The following is a 22,868-nucleotide window of genomic DNA, read 5'->3' as shown; positions in this document are numbered from 1 at the left end:
GTCCGCAGGCCGACGCTCTATCCACTGAGACAAACCGGTTTCGGCAAGACTTTTCTTTTTTACCAGACTAAATAATAGAAGAAAATGAAGTAATATCTCTAGTTTGAGAACTTAATATTTAAATTGGAAAATGAGCTCAATATTTAAACAAAATATTTAATACACATCAACCCACCTTTCCAATAGGTAACAGTTATAAATTTTGAAAATATTAAAGAAAATAATTTGAATATACCAGAAAATACCAGAAGTCACCATAAACTGGAAGGGAATCGAACCTTTTTAGAGGGAAGCAACCTTTGATAAATATAATTTGTGTTCATGCAGCTGCAGCATTTTGACTGACATTACACCTTAGTCTATGTAGCATATAAGTAGATGGAATGCAAACAGAAGGTAGAAATATTCCTGGTTTGAGGAGTTAAGTGGAAATATTATTCACTTAAGACTGCCAGAGGACTGAAAAATGAGGAACTGTTAGAAATCATGGAAAGAAAAGGGCTGCAGAAGGGAAGCACCAAATCTGCATATTACAAGATCTACTCAAACCTCTGGCTGTTGTCTGAATTACTCATGCATTGGGTAGAGGAGAGCAATAGGGTAGAAAGGTGAAAAGGAATAGCTAGATAACTAAAGTGCTGAGTGGAGATTTCAGTGGCTTACCACCACAGAAGACATAGTCTTGGACTTTGAGTCCAGGTGAAATAATTGCCTGCTTGAACAAAAATTACTATTGTTCAGTGGAATGTAACAGAACCCAGAGTCTCCTCAAAGTATCATTCAAAATTCCCATAATACATAAGAAATTATGAAAAGAATCAAGAAATTGTGACTTATAGTCAAGAAAAAAATAGCCAATAAAAATCCATCTCAATGTTATCCAAATATTGGAATTATCAGAAAATAATTTTAAAGTAGCTATTTTAAATATGTTTGAGGACTTAAAGGAAAATATGGTCTGAAGAGAACCTCAGAGTAAAAATGGTAACTATAAAAAAAGACTAAATGAAAATTCTTAACTGAAAAGTACAATGTATGAAATAAAATATTCATTTATTGGGTTTAAGAGTAGAGTGTAAACCATGGGGAGGGGGAATAAGTGAACTCAAAATGAAATAAATAGAAATTGTGTTTTCTAAAGAACACAAAGGAAAAAAAAGTTAAAAATATAACAAAACCCCAGTGAGCTGTGGACAATATTAAGCAATACAATACATATAAATTAGAGTCCAGAGAGAAATAGAACAGAATTTGAAGAAAAAAAAAAAAAAAGGCAAAAAAAAAAATCCCAAAATTTGGTGAAAACATCAAACTACCAGTTTAAGAAAACCCAAGGAGGATGAACACACATAAAAAGTACATCAGCACCTCATGGACAACTTGCTAAATTTGAAGAATAAAGAGAAAAATCTTTAACAGTAGTTAGAGGGAAGAAAGCACATTACATCTAGTAGGAATCAACAAACGATAGCCTGCAGGTACAGTCAAGCTCATGACCTATTTTGCATGTAGCTTCCAACCTAAGAAATTTTTAAAAATACATTTTTAGAGTTTAAAAATATATTAGGTGACAGAGATCAAGTGTATCCAACTAATCTAAAATATTTACTCTTTGGCCCTTTATAGAAAACTAGTAGCTTTGCACATGAATCCCTTTGCCAGTATGTCACTGCCACCCTCCTGTAGCTCTCTCACCTTTTCCCGTCTCCCTTGCCCCCCTCATAGCTTGCTACCCTGCCCCCTCCTGTAGCACATTCGCCCCGCCCCTTATAGCTTGCTGCACCACCTCCTGCTGATTAGTGATCCAATAGTCATAATTAGCATATTCCTCTTATTATATAGGATGCTTCTGTTCTAGACATAGTGGAAATGCCAAGAACAGTGTCTGACTTCTCTCTTGAAATAATACAAAATAGAAGACAATAGAACAGTAGTATCTTGCTGAAAGGCAAAAGGAAAGTGCTCATAATTTTATATCCACCAAAAATATCCTTCAAAAGTTAGGCAAAATGAACATTATTTTTAGATACATAAACTTGAGAAAATTCATTGCTAGCAGAACTGAACTATGAAAACTGTCAAAAGGCCATTTTTTAGGCTAAAGGGAAATGATAACAGATGGTAATTCAAATTTATAGCAAGGAATGAGGAACCAGAAATAATAAAATGTGAATAAATATAGAAAGCTACTTTTAAACCTTATCTTAATCTTTTAAAAATACATATAATCACTTCTACTTCTAACTATGATGAAGAAACAGGCACTGGATTTACTTTCTTAAACAACTAAAAAATTAGAGAAAATAAATGAAACAATGGTTTTCATGTGTTGGACAGCAGGCAGCGTAGGTAAGAGAAGAGAAGAGAAACAAATCCCTCTCCTCCAAAGAGAAGAGAAACAAATGAAGGAGCCCTTCAATTGTCCCATCTTTTTGTCCCATTTTTCACTCCACTCTACATATATCAATAGCTCCTATATTTCTAGTGAAGTAGGACAATATTAACTTTAAGTAGTATTTTGATAATTTAAGGATGCATTTGGTAATCATTAAGGCAATCTCAAAACTTACAAAGAGATACAGGCAAATAAGTAAAAGAGGAAATAAAGTGGAATACTAAAAATATTTAATTAACCAAAAGAAGATAGTAAAGGGGAAATGGAAGAACAGAAATCAGGAGAGGTAAAATTGAAGAAAAAAGAAGAAGAAAAAAAAGAGGAACATGGTAAAAATAAATATACAGTTATTGTGAATGTAAATGAAGTAAGCACTCCTATTGAAAGGAATTGTCAGACTAAATTAAAAAAAATGAACTAAAGGCTCTCTACAATAAATGCACTTTAAATATAAAAAAAAATAGTTTGTAAGTAAATGATAGGAAAAGATACACCATACAAACCATAAGCATAAGAAAGCTGAGTTGGCTCTATTATATCAAACTAGATAGAACACAAGACAAGAAGAATTATCATAGATGTGACAGAAAATTTCAAAATGATTAAAGGGAAGCATTATAATAATGAGTATGTGCACAATAACTTAAAAGAACAGATAAAGCAAAAATCAAAAGAATCAAGTGGAGAAATAAATAATTCCAAATTAGAGTTGGAGATTTTAATATCTTTTCTCACTAACAGAATAAGTAATTAAAATATCAGTAAGAAGATAGAACCTAAGAGTTAGCAACTTTTTCTATTAAGGGACAAATAAATCAATATTTTGGGCTTTGTGAACCACATGTGGTCTCTGTGGTATATTCCTTTTCTTTTTACAACTCTTAGAAATGTAAAAGTCATTCTTAGCTCACAGGACATGAAAGAGGCTATAGGCCAGATTCAGTCCAAGGGATATAATTTGTTAACTCTTGATATAGAAGATCTGAATAATACTATCAAACACCTTGATCTAATCAAGATTTATAAAACCACTACAGAATGTACATTCTTCTCAAGTGCACAGGAAATTATCCAGATAGGCTATGCACTGTACCATAAAGCAAGTATCAATATATTGCAAAAGATCATATAGAGTATATTTTAAATTAGAATTAAATAACTATAAGATATCTAAAAAATCCCCAAATATTTGGAAATTAAGCAATACATCTCCAAATAACCCAAGGGTCAAAATAGAATTTATACTGAAAATTAGAATATATTTTAAGTTAAATGATAATGAAAATACAACATATCTAAACTGTACAATGTTGCTAAAACAGTGTTTAGAGAAATTTATGGCTTTCAATGCCATATGAGAAAATAAGAGAAAGCATGATAACATAAATAGGGTAAAATTTAAGCAATTGATGGATCAGGGATATAAAGAAATTCCTTATTCTATTCTTATCACTTTCTGTAAGTTAAAATTTTGACATAATAATGAGTTCCTTTAAACTCCTTAATTTTATGTTCAGCCAAGTTGTTATTCACCTGTCAGACGGGGAGAAAACACAGATATGCAAGAGTAGGTCAAGATAGTAAAGAACCTTGCATTCAAAACAATAATTACGTATGAAGTTCGGGAAAAACCCTTGGCAACAGTAAGCAAGAAATTTCATGTAAATACTAAAAGATGGAAATCAGATAGGATGATATCTATGAGGATAAGAGTGGGGGAAATGACAGCACAGATCCCAAGAGCAGTAATTAATTAATTTTAGAGACAGAAATTAACTGAAGAGTAGCTTTTGGAAGAGTAGGTTGAGTAGATTAGTCCCTCTGTCCTCTTCTCTATCCTGTATCAAGAAGATTAGAAAGTTATTTCCCTGGACATTAATGGTTTTAACTTTGCCTGCATGTTGAAACCATCCTGAGTAGCTTAAAAAAATCCTGAGGCAGAAATTCTGATTTAATGAGTCAGAAATGAGGCCTGAGCACCAGACCTATGTTTTGTATTAGACATATTATGTAAAAAAATAAATAAACAAATAAACTTGCCTTACAGTGCTTATTAATCTAGAATAACTAAGTTTGGTGCAGGAATTTGGCATGTAGCTCAAGGAATAGAAGAGAATACACAAATATGTCCAAGTGAATTGATATTTTATGTAGCCTGTAAGTGAACTATTTAATAAATGAGCAATTAGAGAAAACCAAAATACTAGAATACAACTACCTTCCTTATATAAAAATAAATTCCAAATGGAATAAAATGTTAAATAAAACATGGAAATAAAAAGTACCAGAAAGAGAGGATAGATATTTTCATAATATTAGGTAAGTCCAGACAAACATGTCACATAACTGAAATTCTAAAAAAAACATTATTTAAACATACTGGAAAAAATTTAAACTTAATTTATTAGCAAAATACATTATTAATCAATTAGTAATATAGCTAAAAAGTAAGAATATTTCTTGTGTACCTAAAAAGTTCTTAAAAATAATATAAGAATATAATTTTATAATGAAAAACTAAAATGTAAAGCCATGTTCATACTATGATAACACCAGTGTACAAATCAAATGTTATTTGAAGATCCTCAGCAAAGTATAAACCATTAGAAAATTCTGACAAATAAATAACTTAGCACACATGATTTTGGCTATTTCATGCTTCAATTTAGGATAAATTTACTTACTATTCATTATCCGTTCCTGACTCTTTAAAATCCTATCATATTCAGATTTGGCAGGTGCCTTCTTGGTACCATGTATAGCCGTTGTGGACAGTTCTTTCAGATTCCACTGGGTCCAAAAACCTTTTTGAGGTTTCATGCCTGTTAATAATAAAACATATAGTCAGCCAAAGAAATTAGGATTTAAAAAAAAAATTAATCCGTCAAAGCATTTTTATGCATATTATACATTTTATTCTCACAACAGTCCTGTGAAGATTGTTAACCTCAAGTTTCTAATGAGGGAACTTTTATATAGAAATGTCTTACTTTATTAATCACAGGAAGTTTCACAAAAAGATCAAGACAAAGGAGATTATTTGCATTCTTGAGTAGGCTCTGAGCATTCCTGGTGCTAGGCTGGATTTAGATATCAAAAACCCACTTCCCCACACTATCGGCTGAAATGAAGGTGAAGCTAACAACATCCTTGCCCTTTTGGCAAGGTGTGTTCCCAGGGCATGGCTTTGCTAAGGCCACTGGATTCAGCTGACAATAATTAAAGAATGCCCATGTGCCTTTCCAGGGGCCCCTCTACAATTTACTTTCCTTTAGCCTTTCATTCCTACCACTCCTATCTACAAGCATATCATAATTTAAAAAACAAGTTTCTTTTATTAATCATTGTATATTCTTTGAGGAACTCCATTAGCTTTAGAATTTACTGAATATTATTTGTTACAAATATTATTCTCAAAAGCAGCTTAATCATTTGTACTCCATAAGCATCTATAGATACAAGCGGCAGACCTTTTTTAATTAAATTCAAAATATCATGGCAGTTAATTGGTTAAAATGTTTATCTTCCAAATATAAAATGTATACAACATGACTGTAGCAATTCTATTTTCTGCAACAGTTACACTGCCTATAAAATCATTTGGCTTCTAAATGTAATAACTGATTAATTTTGGTATTATAAAATTTTCAAAAGAGAATACTCATTATTATTTTATAATATAGGCATACATATGGCATGTTTTGTAAGGCAAAGAACTATCTGTTCTTTTGACTGAAGCAAACAAAATCCAAAACCTTTTGATACCAAGATAATGATCAATACTTAAATGATGTAGTCATACCTGACAGCCAAAGATAAATGTTATTCCCTAAATCTTCTTTAAATTTATCATTGAAAAGATTACTGGATTCAGGAAATGCTTCCTGGAATGTTACATAGATAGCTTGTGTCAAACAATCAGGATACACCTACCAAAAATATATTAGAATAATTTCATATTTCATATAATGTAGCTCAACTACCAAAGAAATTATTAAGTTGGTGAAATATACATGTCCCTTTTTTATTATAGCTTGCGTTTGGCCACATATTATCTCTTTGTAAATCTAACAGAGAAACATAAAGAAGAGTTAAAAGTAAAGTCAGTCAATTTGCCTATCTGATAACATTTGGGAAAATTTTTTAACTTGGATAAAGGATGAAATTAACAATTAAGATAAGGTTTTTGAATACATATTAATTTAGTTTTACCTTGCTATTGTTATCCTCTTTTATAATGTAATATGTACAGATAATTCTAATAAAAAGTGTATACAAATATAATTGACATATAATGTGTACATTTAATGTGTACCATGTTTTGATTTAATATATTTATATATTGCAATATGGCCTTAGCTAACACCTCTGTTATGTCACATAATTATCAGAGAATAAAAAGCATATTTTTGAATAATCGAAGCCTGTTTAGATGAGTTAATATATTATAATCATTATTATATTATTTACATATTAAAACCATGATCAATACCAGTGGTCCCTAAACTACTAAATTTCTCTCAGGGAATACTTAAACGTAGAAATATATATTTATTATATTAAAGATTTTAAAAATTACTATTTTGGTACTCTGCATTCAGATAAGTATTTATAATCACCCATTTAGCCCTTAATAATGTAAAATTTTAGAATCAGAAAAGTAACTGTCCTAATTCCTGGAACCTGTAAATGTTAAATTATACAGCAAAAGGGCTTTACAGACATCATTAAATGAAAGATATTGAGCTGGAGAGATTATTTTAGATTATAGAATGGGCCTTCAGTCACAAGTATCTTTATAAGAGGGAAGCTGAGGAAAATTTTATTACAGAAGAGAAGGCAATGTGATGGCAGAAGTAGAGATACAAGTAAGGTGACTAGAAGCCAAGGAATATTGGCAGCCACCAGAAGCTGGAAAAGGCAAGGAATGAATTATCCTTTGGGGCCTCTTAAATAAACTAGCCCTGTTGATACCTTGATTTTAGCCCTTTAAGACTAATTTTGGGGAAATGAGCTGGGGCATCAGAGGAATGGCAGCATGAGAGATGCCCTTGGCCTCTCCCTCTGAAGTTAGAACAAGTTAACTAATTATAACTCAATAAAGAATTCCCTGCTCAATACAGAGGCATGCTTGAGAGACTTGTGTATTGAAACATTTTAAGGTGGGCAACTGGCAATAAATGGAGAGATAAGAAGGGAGGAAATTGCAGATGACCCAAAGATGCAGCCCTGTAGCCAGAAACTCATGTCTTGGCTTGCTTAAGAGAGGGGAGGAAGTCAGCAGTAGCAGGCACTTTCTTCTGCCAGAGGAACAGAGATCTGCGAAGGGGGAGGAGAGGAGGGAGGTAGTCCAGCACCACAAGCAGAGCAAACAGTGATGGAGCCAGCAGATGCCTGACATAGCTCTCCACTGTGGGGCTGGGCAGTGGTGTTTCAGACAAATAAATTGAACCACAGAGCCTTGTCACTTGGATTCCCAAAACTCACCCTTGGAGGTGGGTCAAGGATCATATTACCTGTAAACCAAGAGCCAGTACCACTGCTTCCCTCTGTGACTGATCCCCAAATTGGGAAGGAACCATAGAGGTCAGGAGTCACTATTATGGCAAGGTCAAAACAAACCCCACCCTCAAACAGTGTTGCTGCATTATCTTATGGAAGTTGTAGAAGTCAAGACTGGGAGATCACAGAGGTAAAAAAATCTTGTGATTCAATGCCATCTATTGAAAAATAGTAAATAAAGACTTCTTCAGAGGAAATGGCTATTGGCGATATATATAGATGGAGATAAATGTGTAGACAAAGGAGAAAAGCAAATATCATAGATAACCATGGTAATGAGGATGATCAGAAAGAAAATGAAAAATCCCCAGAAAGTAGGCTGGAACACATGGAAATATTAGTAGATGATATAAATGACAGAGATTTCAAGATTGCAGTTCTGAAAATACTCAAGATGTGAGAAAATATAGACAGGCAATTCAATGCATGCAGAAAACAAATCAATTAAAAAAAAAAAAAAAGAAGTTCTATACAAAAAAGATTGAAACTTTACAGAAGAACCAATCAGAAATCCTAGAAATGAAGCATGCAATTAGGAGACTAAAAGTAAACTACTGAGCATAAAAAACAGAGCCAACCAGATAGAAGAAATAATTAGTGATATCAAAGATAGGAATCTAGAAATGACACAGAGGGAAGAAGAGAGAGAAACCTGAACATAAAAAATAAGCTTTATGAGACTTATCTGACAACATTGGAAAAGGCAATCTTATATAATAAAAGGCTAATATGCAAATAGAATGGCAGAACCAAACAAGCTATGATGTGCGCTGACCACTAGGGGGATGGTGGAGCAGGTGAGTGGGGGTGCCAGACCAAGGTGTGGCGCTGGTTACTGTCATTAGAGCAGCCTCTGATGGTTACTGAAAATTCTTTGCTTCCGTGCACCGTGGTCCAGTCTGGCACTCATACCTGCAGCCTGTGTTGGAGCCGCTGCTTGCACCTGCTGCTAGTGCCCAGTGCCAGCCCTGATCGCTTGGCACTGTCAGTGGATGCAAGTGGAGGCTGCCAGCCCCAATCTTCCCTCAGGGCTTTTCCACCTCCCCCTGCTCCTGAGGGGTGATCGGGGCCAGCAGCCACCTCTCGCACCCAAATCCAGCTTCAGCCTAATCGCTCCACACCTTCAGTGTGTGTGAATGGGGCTGTCACCATCAGTGCATGGAAGCGGTGGCAGTGTGAGCTGGGCTGCTGCAGACAGGGGACTAAGGGCCACTGTGGGAGGGGCCGGGTGGTGGCAGGAAGGATGGGCTGAGACCAAACCCTGTGCCCACCGTAGCCTCATGACCCACAGTTCCTTTCAAGGTGTACAAATTCATGCACTGGGCCCCTAGTATTAGAATAATAGGCATTCTGGAGGAGGAAGAAAGGAAACAGGGAACAGAGAATATATTCATACAAATAGTGATGACAACTTCCCAAACCTATGGAAAGAACTAAATCCTCAAATCCAAGAAGCAAACAGAACACCTAGTTACTTCAATCCAAAGAGGCATTCTCCAAGGCAGTTGGTATTAAAACTGTCAAAAATTAATGACAAAGAAAAAATGCTCAAAGCAGCCAGGGAAAAGAAGAAAGTGAAATATAAAGGAAAACTCATCATAATTTCATCTAACTTCTTAGTAGAAATTCCACAAGCCAGATGAGAGTGGAACTAAACATTTAAACATCTGAAAGAGAGAAATTACAAGCCACAAATAACTAGTGAAAATATCCTTTAAATATGAAGGAGAAATAAAGACATTCCCAGACATACAGAAGATGAGGAATTTTATTATCAGAAGATGAGGAATTTTATTATCTCCATTGCAGGAAATACTCAAGGGAGTTATTCTGAAACAAAAAACGTAAGAATAAGATCACCAAACACAACACTAAGAATAAGATCACCAAAGTATCCTGTAATAGAGGACTGGATAAAGAGGATGTGGAACATATACACAGTGGAATACTGCTCAGCCATAAGAAAGAATAAAATACTGCCATTTGCAACAACATGGATGTACCTTGAGAATATAATGCTAAGTGAAATAAGTCAGTTAGAAAGTTAAGTACGATATGGAATATAAAACTAACACTCATGAAAACAAACAGAAGTGTGGTAGTTGTGGAGGTATGTGGGTAGGGGAAGAAGAGAATGCTAATATAGGGTGACAAGATAAGATTTGACTTTGGGTAGTGGGCACATGGTGCAATCAATATACAGATCTTGTAACATAGAAGACTTGAAACCTATATGATCATGTTGACCAATGTCACTTCAATAAATTTAATTAAAGAAAAAAAAAACTCAGGGTGGGAAGAGATTAACCAGGGAATTCATATGCATACTAGAGGCCAGGTGCATGAATTTGTGCTTGGGTGGGGATCTCTTGGCTTGGTCAGTGATCAGGGCTGATGGGGGGTGGGGGGCGGTTGGCTGGAGGGAGGGACTGCAGTAGGTTGGTGGGCCATGGGAGGTCAGCTGTGGGAGTGCACTGACCACCAGGGGGAAGTTCCTGTGTTGAGGGTTTATTGGCTCATTCAATAAAGTTAAATATATCAATATATTAAAGCATTCTCCTCTCTCATCCCTGCCCCCCCCCCAAGATAATCATTGAGTTTTTTCAAATAAAACCATCACTTGCAAGCAAATGTGAACAATACTGGATTCAGTGATTCTATTAGTTTCCTATTGTTGCTATAACATTGTCACAAACTTAGTAGCTTATAAGAGCAGAAATTAATTGTCACACAATTAGACCAGAAGTCCAAAACAAGTCTTTTTTAAAAATTTGTCTTTATTGTTGACAGTATTATAAATTTTCCCCTTTCCCCTCCATTGATCCCCTCCATCTTACACCTATCCCTCCAGGCCTTTACCACACTATTGTCTGTGTCCATTGGCTATGCATATATATATATATATATATATATATATATATATATATATATATATATATATATATAAAGTCTAAATGACTGAATAACTGAACGACCAGTCGACCAGTTGCTATGATGAGCACTGACCACCAGGGAGCTGATCGATGACTCTCTCTCATCGATGTTTCTAGCTCTCTATCTCTCTCCCTTCCTCTCTGTACAAAATCAATAAAATATATTTTTTTAAAAAGAGTAAAATAACTTTATTGAATGAACCATGAACATTTTATTACGAGAAAGAGTCACATATTTTATTTGTGGTACATAAAACCACTTCCACTTAAATAGCTCTAAGAAGGATAAACCTAATCATTAAAATTAAATGTTGCACCTGGTGAAAAAGGGAAACTTCTAAAAGTTTTCTGTGAGCACCTTACCTTAAGGAGATTAAAAGAAAAAGATCAAGTGTCAAATTGTGTTGGGAAAAATTTCTAAAGGAATATCTATGTGCAATATGGGAAGAGAGGAAAGTAAAAGTCACAGTAAATATGTTTAGATTCAGTTAACATCTGATATAATAAAAGAGTAATATGCAAATTGTCCTCTCCACCCGGAGTTCAAACCAGGAGTTTAATTAGGGGGCAGGTCGGCTGGCCAACCGCCTGTGGCCCCTTTCCCCAGCCAGTCCCACCCCCAATCAGCTCCCCACCCTCATCAGGGGCAGGGCTGGTCCTCCAACTGCATGGAGCTCTTTCCCCAGGCTGGCCTGATTGGTCCCCATCAGGGCAAACCAGCCAGACCCCACCTGTGCAGGAATTTGTACAACCAGGCCTCTAATGTATGAATAATAAGATCTGAAGATAATTTTTTATTCTTTAATATTAATAAATTTCTCTTCCTTAGGTATGATAAGTCAGATGAGTCAATAGTAACAAAACCCCCACTTATCTGCATGAGTTAAAAATATTGGAAATTGGTCAATGAGAAATGAAGCTCCACTTCTATTTAAATTGCTCGAAGGGAGGTGGCTTGGTTCTCAAGCAAAGAAAGATTATGGAGAGAGAAACAGTTGTTTTTGTCACCTCTAGACAATTTAATTAGCCCAAATCCTAGCTATTAACTATTTCCGGCAAATAAGAAAAAAAATTCAAAAATTCCAGTCTATCTTTGAGAACATCATTGTTCTACAAAACAATAATTTATGAATCAGGAATCTGATCATCATCTTTATCTGATAGACAACCAGCTGTGGAACTGAGACTGAACATCTTAACAAGATCCCCCAGGAAATTAGTAGCTGATTTAAAGCCAAATCTCATTCCAAGTCTACTACTGATTTCCTTTTGTGACACAGTAGGTATATGTTTATAAGATCAAAGATAAATATTTCACAATTTAGGTTTGTTTATGAAGGACATTTGATTATTTTTATTTTAGGTTTGTTTTACTCATGGAAAAGAAATATTTACTGACTCCAAAATACCTATATATTTCTGATTTATAGATGTCAACACAGCAAAGTATTTGAATGTGGCTTCTGCTTTGAAATACTAGATGTTTAAATTTAAAAATACCCAATGAAATTCCTACCATCTTCATTTAACATTACTCAAGAATATATATTATTTTAATCCATCCTACTCATTAGTTAATATTAGATCAAAGTAAAACAAGCATTTGATTCATAAATTTGTCCATGTTCTTTACTTAACAGGGATTTAGTCCTTAGGCTTAACATAAACTTTTCAAGACCTCTTAGATCAAAATATATATTGTAAAGAAAAACAAAATTGATAAGCAATTTTTTAGATAAATATATAAACCAATAATATACATAGGGTAAATCAACAGTTTTCAAATTTTTAATATGCAAACAAAAGATCTATATCTCACTAAGGAGATTCTGTAAGAACTTTAGTCAAGGAAATACAATATTCTCGAGTGAGGGGGCACATGACTAAGTTGTAGTGCGAGAGACAACTGATCTACGTTTCTCTCTCTTTCTCTTTCTTTCTTCCCCTCTTTCTCTCAAATCAGTAATAATAATAATAATAATAAAGCATGTCCTTAAGTATTAAAACAGTATCAGAACTTATTTTATTTCAGAAAATTTTTCTTTCAAAGTAATAAAATATGTTCTCACAGGTGTTTAAGTAAAATAACTATTTCTCTATTTCATTAGCTCCAAAATAATTAGCATAACCATTAATTTCTATGTTTTACCTGAAAGAATGCATCCTTTTTACTTAGAGGTATGTTTAAGAAAAGTGTCACGTAACTTTCTGAAATCCTATCAAACAAGAAATCTTGATTTTCTTTGTCAGGCTTAAAAAACAAAAGATGTATGGAATTAAAATCATTAATATTATAATTTAAAATTAGAATTTGTTTGCTTGTCAGTAATTTTATCTATTTTAAAGAGATCAGTTGCTGCAGTGGAATGAACATGGGTTTTGGCATCATGCAGACCTAAATTTAAATCCTGGCTGTTATTTCATTAGTTGCATTACCCTGGGCAAGTTAAGTCCGAGTTTCCTCATCTGCCAAATGTTGATAATATAGACATATCTTAAAGTAGTATCTTAAAATTAAATAAGGACAAGGATCATGTTTTATGTGATGTATTTCAAGCACAATGTCTGGCACATAGAAAACACAAAAATGCTTGATGAATTAATGAAGGTTCTTATAGTAGTTGACATACAGAAGGCAATCAATGATTTAGTTACCTACTATTGTGAAAGAACTCTACTGCAAACAGGATTTCTTACATGTGTAGAATACTAAAATAACAAGCTCTGTGAAAGGACCCAAAATTTTTTTTTTGTACCAGTGCTACCTCTACTGAAAAATGAATTATGCTGCAAATCAATCTAAAAAGGAAGTTTAAAAAATATCCTTATACCTTAAATTTATGGAGAAACCACCACCAAAAGGAATCATGCAAAAGAGCAATCGAGGCTTCTGAGAGAAAATAAGTCTTCCAGAGTTTTTCAACTTTTTCCTACAAAAAAGGACAGGTGGGGATCAAATTAAAATACATTATAAAAACATGTTAATTAAACAGGCTTTGTAAAGAGTATGCGTTCAATATAAATTTAATGTAGGGCTCTATTGTAATATTAAATTTTCCAGTAGCCACTTTAAAAAAGTAAAAGGTGAAATAAATTTTAATGACATTTAACCAACTATATACACTGAGTGGCCGGATTATATGAATTTGTGCATGGGTGGGGTTCAGCCAGCCTGGCCAGGGGAGGGGATATGGGTGGTTGGCCGGCCTGCCTGCTGGTCGAACTCCTAGTCCAGGGGACAATTTGCATATTAGCCTTTTATTATATAGGATATACACTGAATGGCCAATTATGCATTCAGAGATCGTAATAATCTGGCCATTCAATGTATATTTAAAATGTTATCATATGATTTAAAACATGCTAATTAAATATTTTACAATCTTTGCTGGTACTAGGCATTTGAAATATACTGCATGATTTGTACTTATAGCACATCTCAATTTGAATACCAAATTTTCATGATACATACTAGATCAATATTTAGATTTCATAAAATATATGGTTATAATTTTGTTTCAACACAATCAAAAGTTATTTGATAACTGAATTAAGTATTAGTTTTGGAATTTATATATAAATTAATTAAAATATAATTTAAAAATTCATCTCTGTTATATTAGCGACATTTCAATAATTACATTTGGCTAGGACATATGGAAATTATAGTGTAGGCTAGATCAAGAATAGCAAAAATCCAAGATATGCTACAAACTCTCTTTTACAATGAAGACAGATGTCAACAATTATGGACTTCTATCCCAATCAACCCCATTATAACCTAGATCTTACCTAAACATGGAGCTCTCTTTAAGCAATGGATCTAAATTGTCATTAAGCAATGGATCTAAATTGTCACATAAAGTTAAGTCTACTTACCATGACTATATTACAGATTGTAAATCTTGGTTTAAAGAGATATTCAGTAGATCATTTTATCTTATTCAACTAAAAGTTTTTTTAAATACCTGATTCAGTAGAGTATAAGACTTATTTTAATGAAATACATAGACATAAATTCTTGTTCCTCAAGTACAAGTCAACAATAATAACAAAAACACATTGTGTAAACTTTTATGCTGAGAAGATTATTTATCACGAATTCTGTGGGGGCACTTCTCTTTCACTTACATTGGTAACAGCATCATCTTAGGTTTGGCTCCTAATTTTAAAGAACACTAGAGGCCTGGTGCACAAAATCTGTGCACTCAAGGGGTCCCTCAGCCTGGCCTGGGCCCTCTTGCAGTCCAGGAGCCCTCGGGGGATATCTGACTGCTGGCTTAGGCCCTCTCCCCCTCAGACACTCTTAGCACTGCCGTGGAGGCAGGAGAGGCTCCCGCCACTGCTGTTGTGCTTGCTAACCATGAGCCTGGCTTCTGGCTGAGGGGTGCTCCCCCGTGACCACCTGGAGGCAGTTTCTGCATTAAGCGTCCTTCCCCTCGTGGTCAGTGCGGGTCATGGTGACTGGTCATTCCGCCATTCAGGTGATTCGCATATCAGCCCTTTATTATGTAAGATATGTAAAGTACATAAAGAAAGAGCAGAAAATTGAAATACAGGAGAAAAGACGAATATTTTTGCTTAAATTATTTGCATATTTCAAGCAAAGATGCTTTTTACTATAAACTAATTGCATGATTGATCTGAGTCTTAATTTTGGGTATGTTTATTATCACTAACTTTCTTCCCCCCCCCCCCCCCCCCCCCAGGAAAATTCCAAATTCTTTAAAATATATCAGTAGTCAAAACAACCAAAATCTGAAAATCGGTAAAATAAAACAGACACAAACACAGCTTAAAAAGCTAAGTGGTTCTCTCCTCAATACCACCCACCTTTCTACATTTGTGATACTTTCTTTATTCCAGTACCAGTAAATGTAAATATTTTTTAAACCTACAGATTATCTGACTTGGAACTTCTTTTCCTAAATTGAATTTTCAACTTGGGTTGGAAAAAAATACTTCTATGTTCTCTTGAATTTCTATTTGTGCATGTAAGTATGCTTGTGGCTCAGCTTTCTCCTTTTAACTATATTACCAGTATAGGCCCTTTATTCACAATTCAATTCAATAAATTTTTTACTGAGCATAATCTCTAGCTAAGGTTCTGTTCAGTGTGATACATAGGCTAATATATACTTTTGTTCATCAAGAAATTTAATCTGTGGCTGTATGTACAGGAATGTGTTTGGATGAGGTAAGAAGAATTCAGTTATTTCAGTGAATTCCCACTAAAATAAAAGGCATAAAACAGTAGTCCTTTAACCTTTTCTTTCTGAGTTTCAGATCCATAAGTACAATCCTTGTAAGTTATTATAAGCATTTATTTTGTTGTTGTTGTTTTCTTTTTAATTAAATTTATTGAGGTAACACTCGTTAATAAGCTTATACTATATGTTTCAAGTGTACATTTCTATGATACATGATATGTATATTGCATTGTGCGTCCATCACCCAAAGTAAAATAATCTTCCACCACCATATATTTGGCTGCCTTTACCCCTTACTATTCTCCAACCTCCCTTCCCTCTGGTAACCACCATTTTGTTGTTTGTGTCTATGAGTTTCTCAGTTTTATATCCCACATATGAGTGAAATCATTTGGTGCTTTAGCTTTTTCTGTCTGGTTTATTTCACTTAGCATATCCTCAAGGTCCATCCATATTTCGTCTTTTCTTATGGCTGAGTAGTATTCCATAGTATATATGTACCACACTTTCTTTATCCAATCATCTATTGAAGGACACTGGTTGTTTCTATGTCTTGGCCACTGTGAATAGTGCTAAAATGAACATAGGGGTGCACATTTAGGGAATAAATGTTTTCAAGATTTTTGGGTAGGTTCCTAGAAGAGGGATTGCTAGGTCATATGGTAACTCAAATCAATTTTTTCAGAACTACCTTACTTTTTTTCATAGTGGCTGAATCAATCTGCAGTCCCATCAGCAGTGAATGAGGGTTCCCCTTTCTCCACAACCTCTCTAGCACATGCTAAGCCAATTCACACTAGCAACCTCAGGTCCCTGAGGCAGAAACATAGAGTCTAATACATCTCTTCAGGTGATCAGGATGTAAATCATCGCTAGTCTTTCCTGTCAGACTTAATACTCAAAGGATTAAAGCTTGCTTAAACATTTAATTTGTCAGATATTTAAATAAAGGTCTGATTCATTAAATCATATTCTCCAAAGTTATCACACAAAAATAAAATAATATTTACATACATCAAAGTTATGGACTTTTAAAATAAAGAGATAAATTCGTTCAGCATCCAAGTATCTGGGTAGTTTAGTAAGCTCAGTTGTTTTGAATCCTGCAAAGTTGCAACCCTAGAAAGAGGAAATATCACACAACAGTAATTACTTCACTCGTTTCAGTTAGTAGTCTTAGTAGGAGACAGATAAATACTTAATGATAAATTATTTTACTTCTTTTTATGAAAATAATTGAAAAATATTTATTTCACCTAAGCAAAATCTTCATAATATCTGTTTCTCTGAAATTAAGACCCTGATATATTCACATGCCAAATCCAAAAGCAAAAGAAAGTAATATTGAAGAACTAAATTGATTAAGAATTGATCAAATGATCAAGAATTTTTAACTATACATATGGAAATGGACTGAGCAGGAAAAGGAAGTTTCTGCCTGGCCAGTGTGGCTCAGTGGTTGATCACAGACCTATGAACCAGGAGGTTACAGTTCGATTTCTGGTCAGGGCAATGCCTAGGTTCCAGGCTTGATCCCTTGTGTAGGGTGCTCAGGAGGCAGCCAATCAATGTTTCTCTCTAATAATTGATGTTTCTATCTCTCTCTCCCTCTCCCTTCTTCTCTGAAGTCAATAAAAATATATTTTTAATTTTTTTTAAAAAAAGAAAGCTTCTATATCTGTTCCCAACTCTCTCTCCTACAGTCCCTAAGTCTATAGCCAAATCGGTTATTACAAACATTCTTCTACCTCCACATAATACCTTGATAAAGAATATTAAAAACAGAAATTTTAAATACCTCTATATCCCTCGTTTTCATTTCATCAGGAAGCTGAAAAACATTAAAAATAAAATCTTTAAAATCCTAAATAAAAGAATTTTTATATTTGATAAATTTTCTCAGTTAATGTATGTGTGTGTTTAATGTAATGTATGTGCAGGCTTCCTACTGAAGCCTAGAATGCTGTTGCTGTGTTAGATGCTAAGAATACAAAATGGCCCTTACCCACAGAGCTAGTCAGAGTTCAAGAATGGACTAAGGTACATATATAAACAGAACACAAATAGATAAGGGCTATATCATAAATGCAAACAAACTACTTACTGCAGTTTGAACTCAATGCAAACAGACTCTGAGGTGGAATTAAGTGTTCAAAAACAGAACACAAATAGATAAGGGCTATATCATAAATGCAAACAAACTACTTACTGCAGTTTGAACTCAATGCAAACAGACTTTGAGGTGGAATTAAGTGTTCAAAATGTTTATTGGGGGTGCCTTGCGTTCATTATCTATGAAAGGCAAGGGAGAGGCAAAGTTGGGAAGATGGAGAAGTCAGCTATGATGCAAGTGATCTCCAATAATCCTAGTAAGAGCTCTAAAGATTAAAGGACCCATCATAGTTGTCCTGCATTGGGTTGAAATAGCCAATTCTTTTTGCATCCAACTTTATCAGCCACTGGATGTGGGTGGCTCCTGAAAGAGCTTGTCCTCGTGAGTTGTGAATAGGTGAAGCAGTACCTAAAGGGGCTGACAGTGCCCTAACAGCACTCCTATCAGCTAGAGCAATAGGTCTTTCCTTGAAGGAGAATCTATGTGGCATATCTCCATGTTTACTGTATTATTTTACATAGAGATTAAGTAGCCTTCTATATATTGATACATTATTTTTTTTTATCAGCTAGACATGTTGGTACATTGTTTACTAATTTCCATATCCTTACTTGCTCCAGGAATACCTAATCTTACATGCAAATTTTACATATACACAAACTATAGAATACATATTATTATTGAGGAGATGACATAGGAAACACACTTGAAAGGATAATAACAGATTGCTAACAGAAGATTGCTAAGAGAATTACATTATTGGTATTTTAAAAAGTGTGCAAAGGAATAAAAAAGAATGACCAGGGAAACTAAAATCAATTATCATTAAAAAAAAATAATAAAGGCCACAGTCTTAACTATTTTGGCTTATAGGATATAGCATTGGCCTGTGGAACGAAGGGTCCTGGTTTTATTCTGGTCAAGGGCCCATGCCTGGGTTGTGGGCCCGATCCCCAGTAGGGGACATGCAGGAGGCAGCCAATCGACGACTCTCTTTCATCATTGATGTTTCTATCTCTTTCTCTGAAATAATAAAAATATATTTAAAAACAAATAATGAATGCTGTATGCTTGAGAGCTTTATATACATCAGGTCAATAAAGATAGAGGTCAAAGTTAGGAAGATGTTAATGTTAATCTCAAAGACCTGGCTTTATTCTGCAGGGAGCAAACAATGGACAATTTAAAGGAGCAAAGTAATAACAAAACAAGGTGTTGATCATACAGTCTGGGAAAGATACCACAAAAATACAATAACATATGCTAAAATCCTGATTAAAAACCCAAATATAACATATTTAACAATAAAATAATTATTAAAAATTTTATTAGTAAAATGCATTTAAAGATCATTTCAATAGATTCTGAAAGCCATCTTTTATTAAGTCAGAAATTTAAAAAACACAGAAATTATAAGGAATACCATAATTACCAGTATGCTCATGCCCCTACAATCTAGTCTATATTTTAGTATTGCTTAAGACCATTTTAATGAGAATATTCAAAGTTTATATATAAATATACATAAAAGTTTGGATCTGTTTTCACAATGATTTCTAGTTCCATTCATGTGTTCCTCTTTCTTGAAATAGTCATTATTATTTGTCTTGTTTGTATCTCTTCCATTTTATTAAAATACTTTTACACACATATATGTATGTTTTATATATATGTGTGTAAAAGTATATGTATATATATATATATGTACATATACACTGAGTGATCAGATTATTATGATCTCAGAATAAAATAATAAATAATAATAAATAATAATAAAAGGCTAATATGCAAATTGTCCCCTCGACCAGGAGTTCGACCAGAAGGCAGGCCAACCAACTGCCTATGTTCCCTCCCCCTGGCCAGGCTGTTCCAGACCCCACCCATGCATGAATTCAGGCACCGGACTATTCATCACAGTGAATTATTTTCCTCTCTGCTTCAAAACATGAAAATTTTTTTCAAGTTTTTGAGCAAAGGGATACCTATCTATATCTAATCTACAAGCATACCTTGGAGATATTATCAGTTCAACTCCAGACAACCACATTAAAACAAATATCACAATAAAGTGAGTCACACAACATTTTTGGTTTCCTAGTGCATATAAAAGTTTTTATACTAACCTGTAGTATATTAAGTATACAATAGCATTATGTCTGAAAAACAATGTACATATCTTAATGTAAAGTACTTTATTGCTAAAAATTACTAACCATCATACAAGTCTTCGGGGAATTATAATCTTTGCTGCTGTGAGGTTCTTGCTTCAATGTTTATGTCTGCTGACTGATCAGGATAACTGTTTCTGAAAGTGGGTGTGGCTGTAGAAATTTCTCAAAATGAGACAATGAAGTTTGCAGCATGGACTGACTCTTCCTTTCACAAGCGCCGTCTCTGTAGCATGAGATGCTGTTGGATAGCATTTTGCCCACAGCAGAATAGGAGTTAATCCTCTCAAACCCTGCTGCTGCTTCATTGACTGCATTTATGTCCTACTTTAAATCTTTGGTTGTCATTTCAACAATCTTCACAGCATCTCTACCAGCAACAGATTCCATCTCAAAAACAACTCTCTTTGCTCATCAACAACAGCCAGTTCCTTATTCATTAAAGTGTTACCATGAGATTGTTGCAATACAGTCAAATTTTTAGGCTCCACTTCTAATTTTAGTTCTCTTGCTATTTCCACCGCATCTGCAGTTACTCCTTCCTTCACCATCACCCAGGAGTGTTGGAATCAACTTCTCCCAAATTCCTGTTAATGTTCATATTTGACCTCTTCCCATAAATTAAGAATGTTCTTAATGGCATTTAGACCTGTGAGTCCTTTCCAGAAGGTTTTCAATTTACTTTGCCCAGATCCATCAGATATAACTTTGCAAAATGCATTTTTTAAATAAGACTTGAGAATCAGAATTACTCTTTGATCCATGGGCTGCCGAAAGGATGTTGCGTTAGGAGGCATGAAAACAACATTAATCTTGTACATCTCTATCAGAACTCTTGAGTGACCATGTGCATTGTCAGTGAGTAGTAATATTTTGAAAGGAATCTTTTTCTAAGCACTAGGTCTCAACAGTGGACTTAACGTACTCAGTAAGCCAAGTTTCAGATAGATGTCATCTAGGCTTTATTGTTCCACTTACAGAACACAGACAGAGTAGATTTAGCATGATTCTTAAGGGCCCCAGGATTTTCAGAATGGTGACTGAGTATTGGCTTCAACTTGAAGTCACCAGCTGCATTAGCCCCTAGTAAGAAGTCAGCCCATCTTAGCTAGACCTCCTGGATAACTTGCCACAGCTTCTACACCAGCACTTGCTGCTCTACAGTGCACTTTTATCTTATGGAGATAGCCCGTTTCCTTAAGACTCATAAACCAACCTCTGGCTTCAAATGTTTCTTCTGCATCTTCCTCACCTCTCTCAGGCTTCCTAGAACTGATGCGAGTTAGAGCCTTGCTCTGGATTAGGCTTTGGCTTAAGAAAATGTTGTGGCTGGTTTGATCTTCTACAGACCACTAAACCTTTCTGCAGATTAGCATAAGGCTGTTTTGATTTCTCATCACTTGTGTGTTCACTGGAATAGCACTTTTAACTTTCCTCAAGGTTTCCTTTGTCTTCCCCTGGCCTGCATTTTTTGGAATAGTTTCAGAAGGATAGGTGTTCTTCTTTAAATGTTTGGTAAAAGGAATTCTTATTTTTTTTTCTATATGAAGAGAACTAATATGGGCTCTGAACTAAGTATATGACATAAATTATTAAATAACAAGAGGATGAAATATATACATTTTAAAAATCACTTCTAGTGATATGAAAATGCCAACACTTTGATATTGTGTATGTAAAAAAAATATGTGTCCAGGTATTTTAAAAATACAGAGATAGGTAGATGATAAAAAAAAAAAAAACCTGTAAGAACATTTCAAAAAGTTATCCATGCAATTACAGTGATTATATTTTCTGTGGAATATAATTTTTCAAGAATGAAAACAAATACCATACCATTATCATCTTTTTCTTAGGGTGCTTCTTTAAAAATGCCTCATATTTTTCCAATTTCCCAATAATACCTTAAAAAAAAAACAAGAATTCACAACATATATATGTGTATTTGTGTGTATGTGTATACACATATATATTGCCTTTAAAAGTGAAAAAGCTGTAAGTACTTTAAATAAAATATACATAAAACTATTCAATGGGATAAACTAGCTATTTTGATAAGCATAATGCTAGATATACAAACACTTGTTGAATGAGTAAATTACTATTATTTCTTCTGTTTCTTTTGTTTTACAGAAATGTCATGTTCCAACTAGTATGTCTTTAGTACTTACTCCTATAACTAAAGTTTTACATCAACAATAACATGAATAAGCCCATGTTATTTAAATAGTTCAGTCACTTGCATTACGGTTTCATGGTCACCTTAAATTCCAGAAAGTACAGGACTTTGAAACATGGACCAGTGAGACTCTAGGGCCGTGGTCGGCCAACTGTGGTTCACGAGCCACATGTGGTTCTTTGGCCCCTTGAGTGTTGCCCTTCCACAAAATACCACGGTCTGGTTGAGTCTGATTTGAAGAAGTGGCGTTAGAAGAAATTTAAGTTTAAAAATTTTGGCTCTCAAAAGAAATTTCAATCTTTGTACTG

The 22,868-nt window shown here is 34.3% G+C and overlaps 1 protein-coding gene across 1 annotated transcript in view; it reads right to left on the bottom strand.

Annotated features, from left to right (window-relative positions):
• Positions 1-22,868, bottom strand: part of FAM227B (family with sequence similarity 227 member B) — a 193,735-nt gene that overhangs the window by 154,472 nt on the left and 16,395 nt on the right. Inside the window, exons 5-10 of the mRNA XM_084898380.1 lie at positions 22,218-22,285; positions 17,899-17,931; positions 17,115-17,219; positions 13,722-13,820; positions 6,198-6,324; positions 5,080-5,217 (exon numbers count right to left, since the gene is read on the bottom strand). Coding sequence (XP_084754506.1) covers positions 5,080-5,217; positions 6,198-6,324; positions 13,722-13,820; positions 17,115-17,219; positions 17,899-17,931; positions 22,218-22,285 — 570 coding nt within the window. The remainder of the gene's footprint in view (positions 1-5,079; positions 5,218-6,197; positions 6,325-13,721; positions 13,821-17,114; positions 17,220-17,898; positions 17,932-22,217; positions 22,286-22,868) is intronic.

This window comes from Pipistrellus hanaki (genome assembly GCF_964339955.1).
Source record: "Pipistrellus hanaki genome assembly, chromosome: 1".
NCBI classification, from domain to species: Eukaryota; Metazoa; Chordata; class Mammalia; order Chiroptera; family Vespertilionidae; genus Pipistrellus; species Pipistrellus hanaki.
This window is presented reverse-complemented; position numbering and strand designations above follow the sequence as displayed.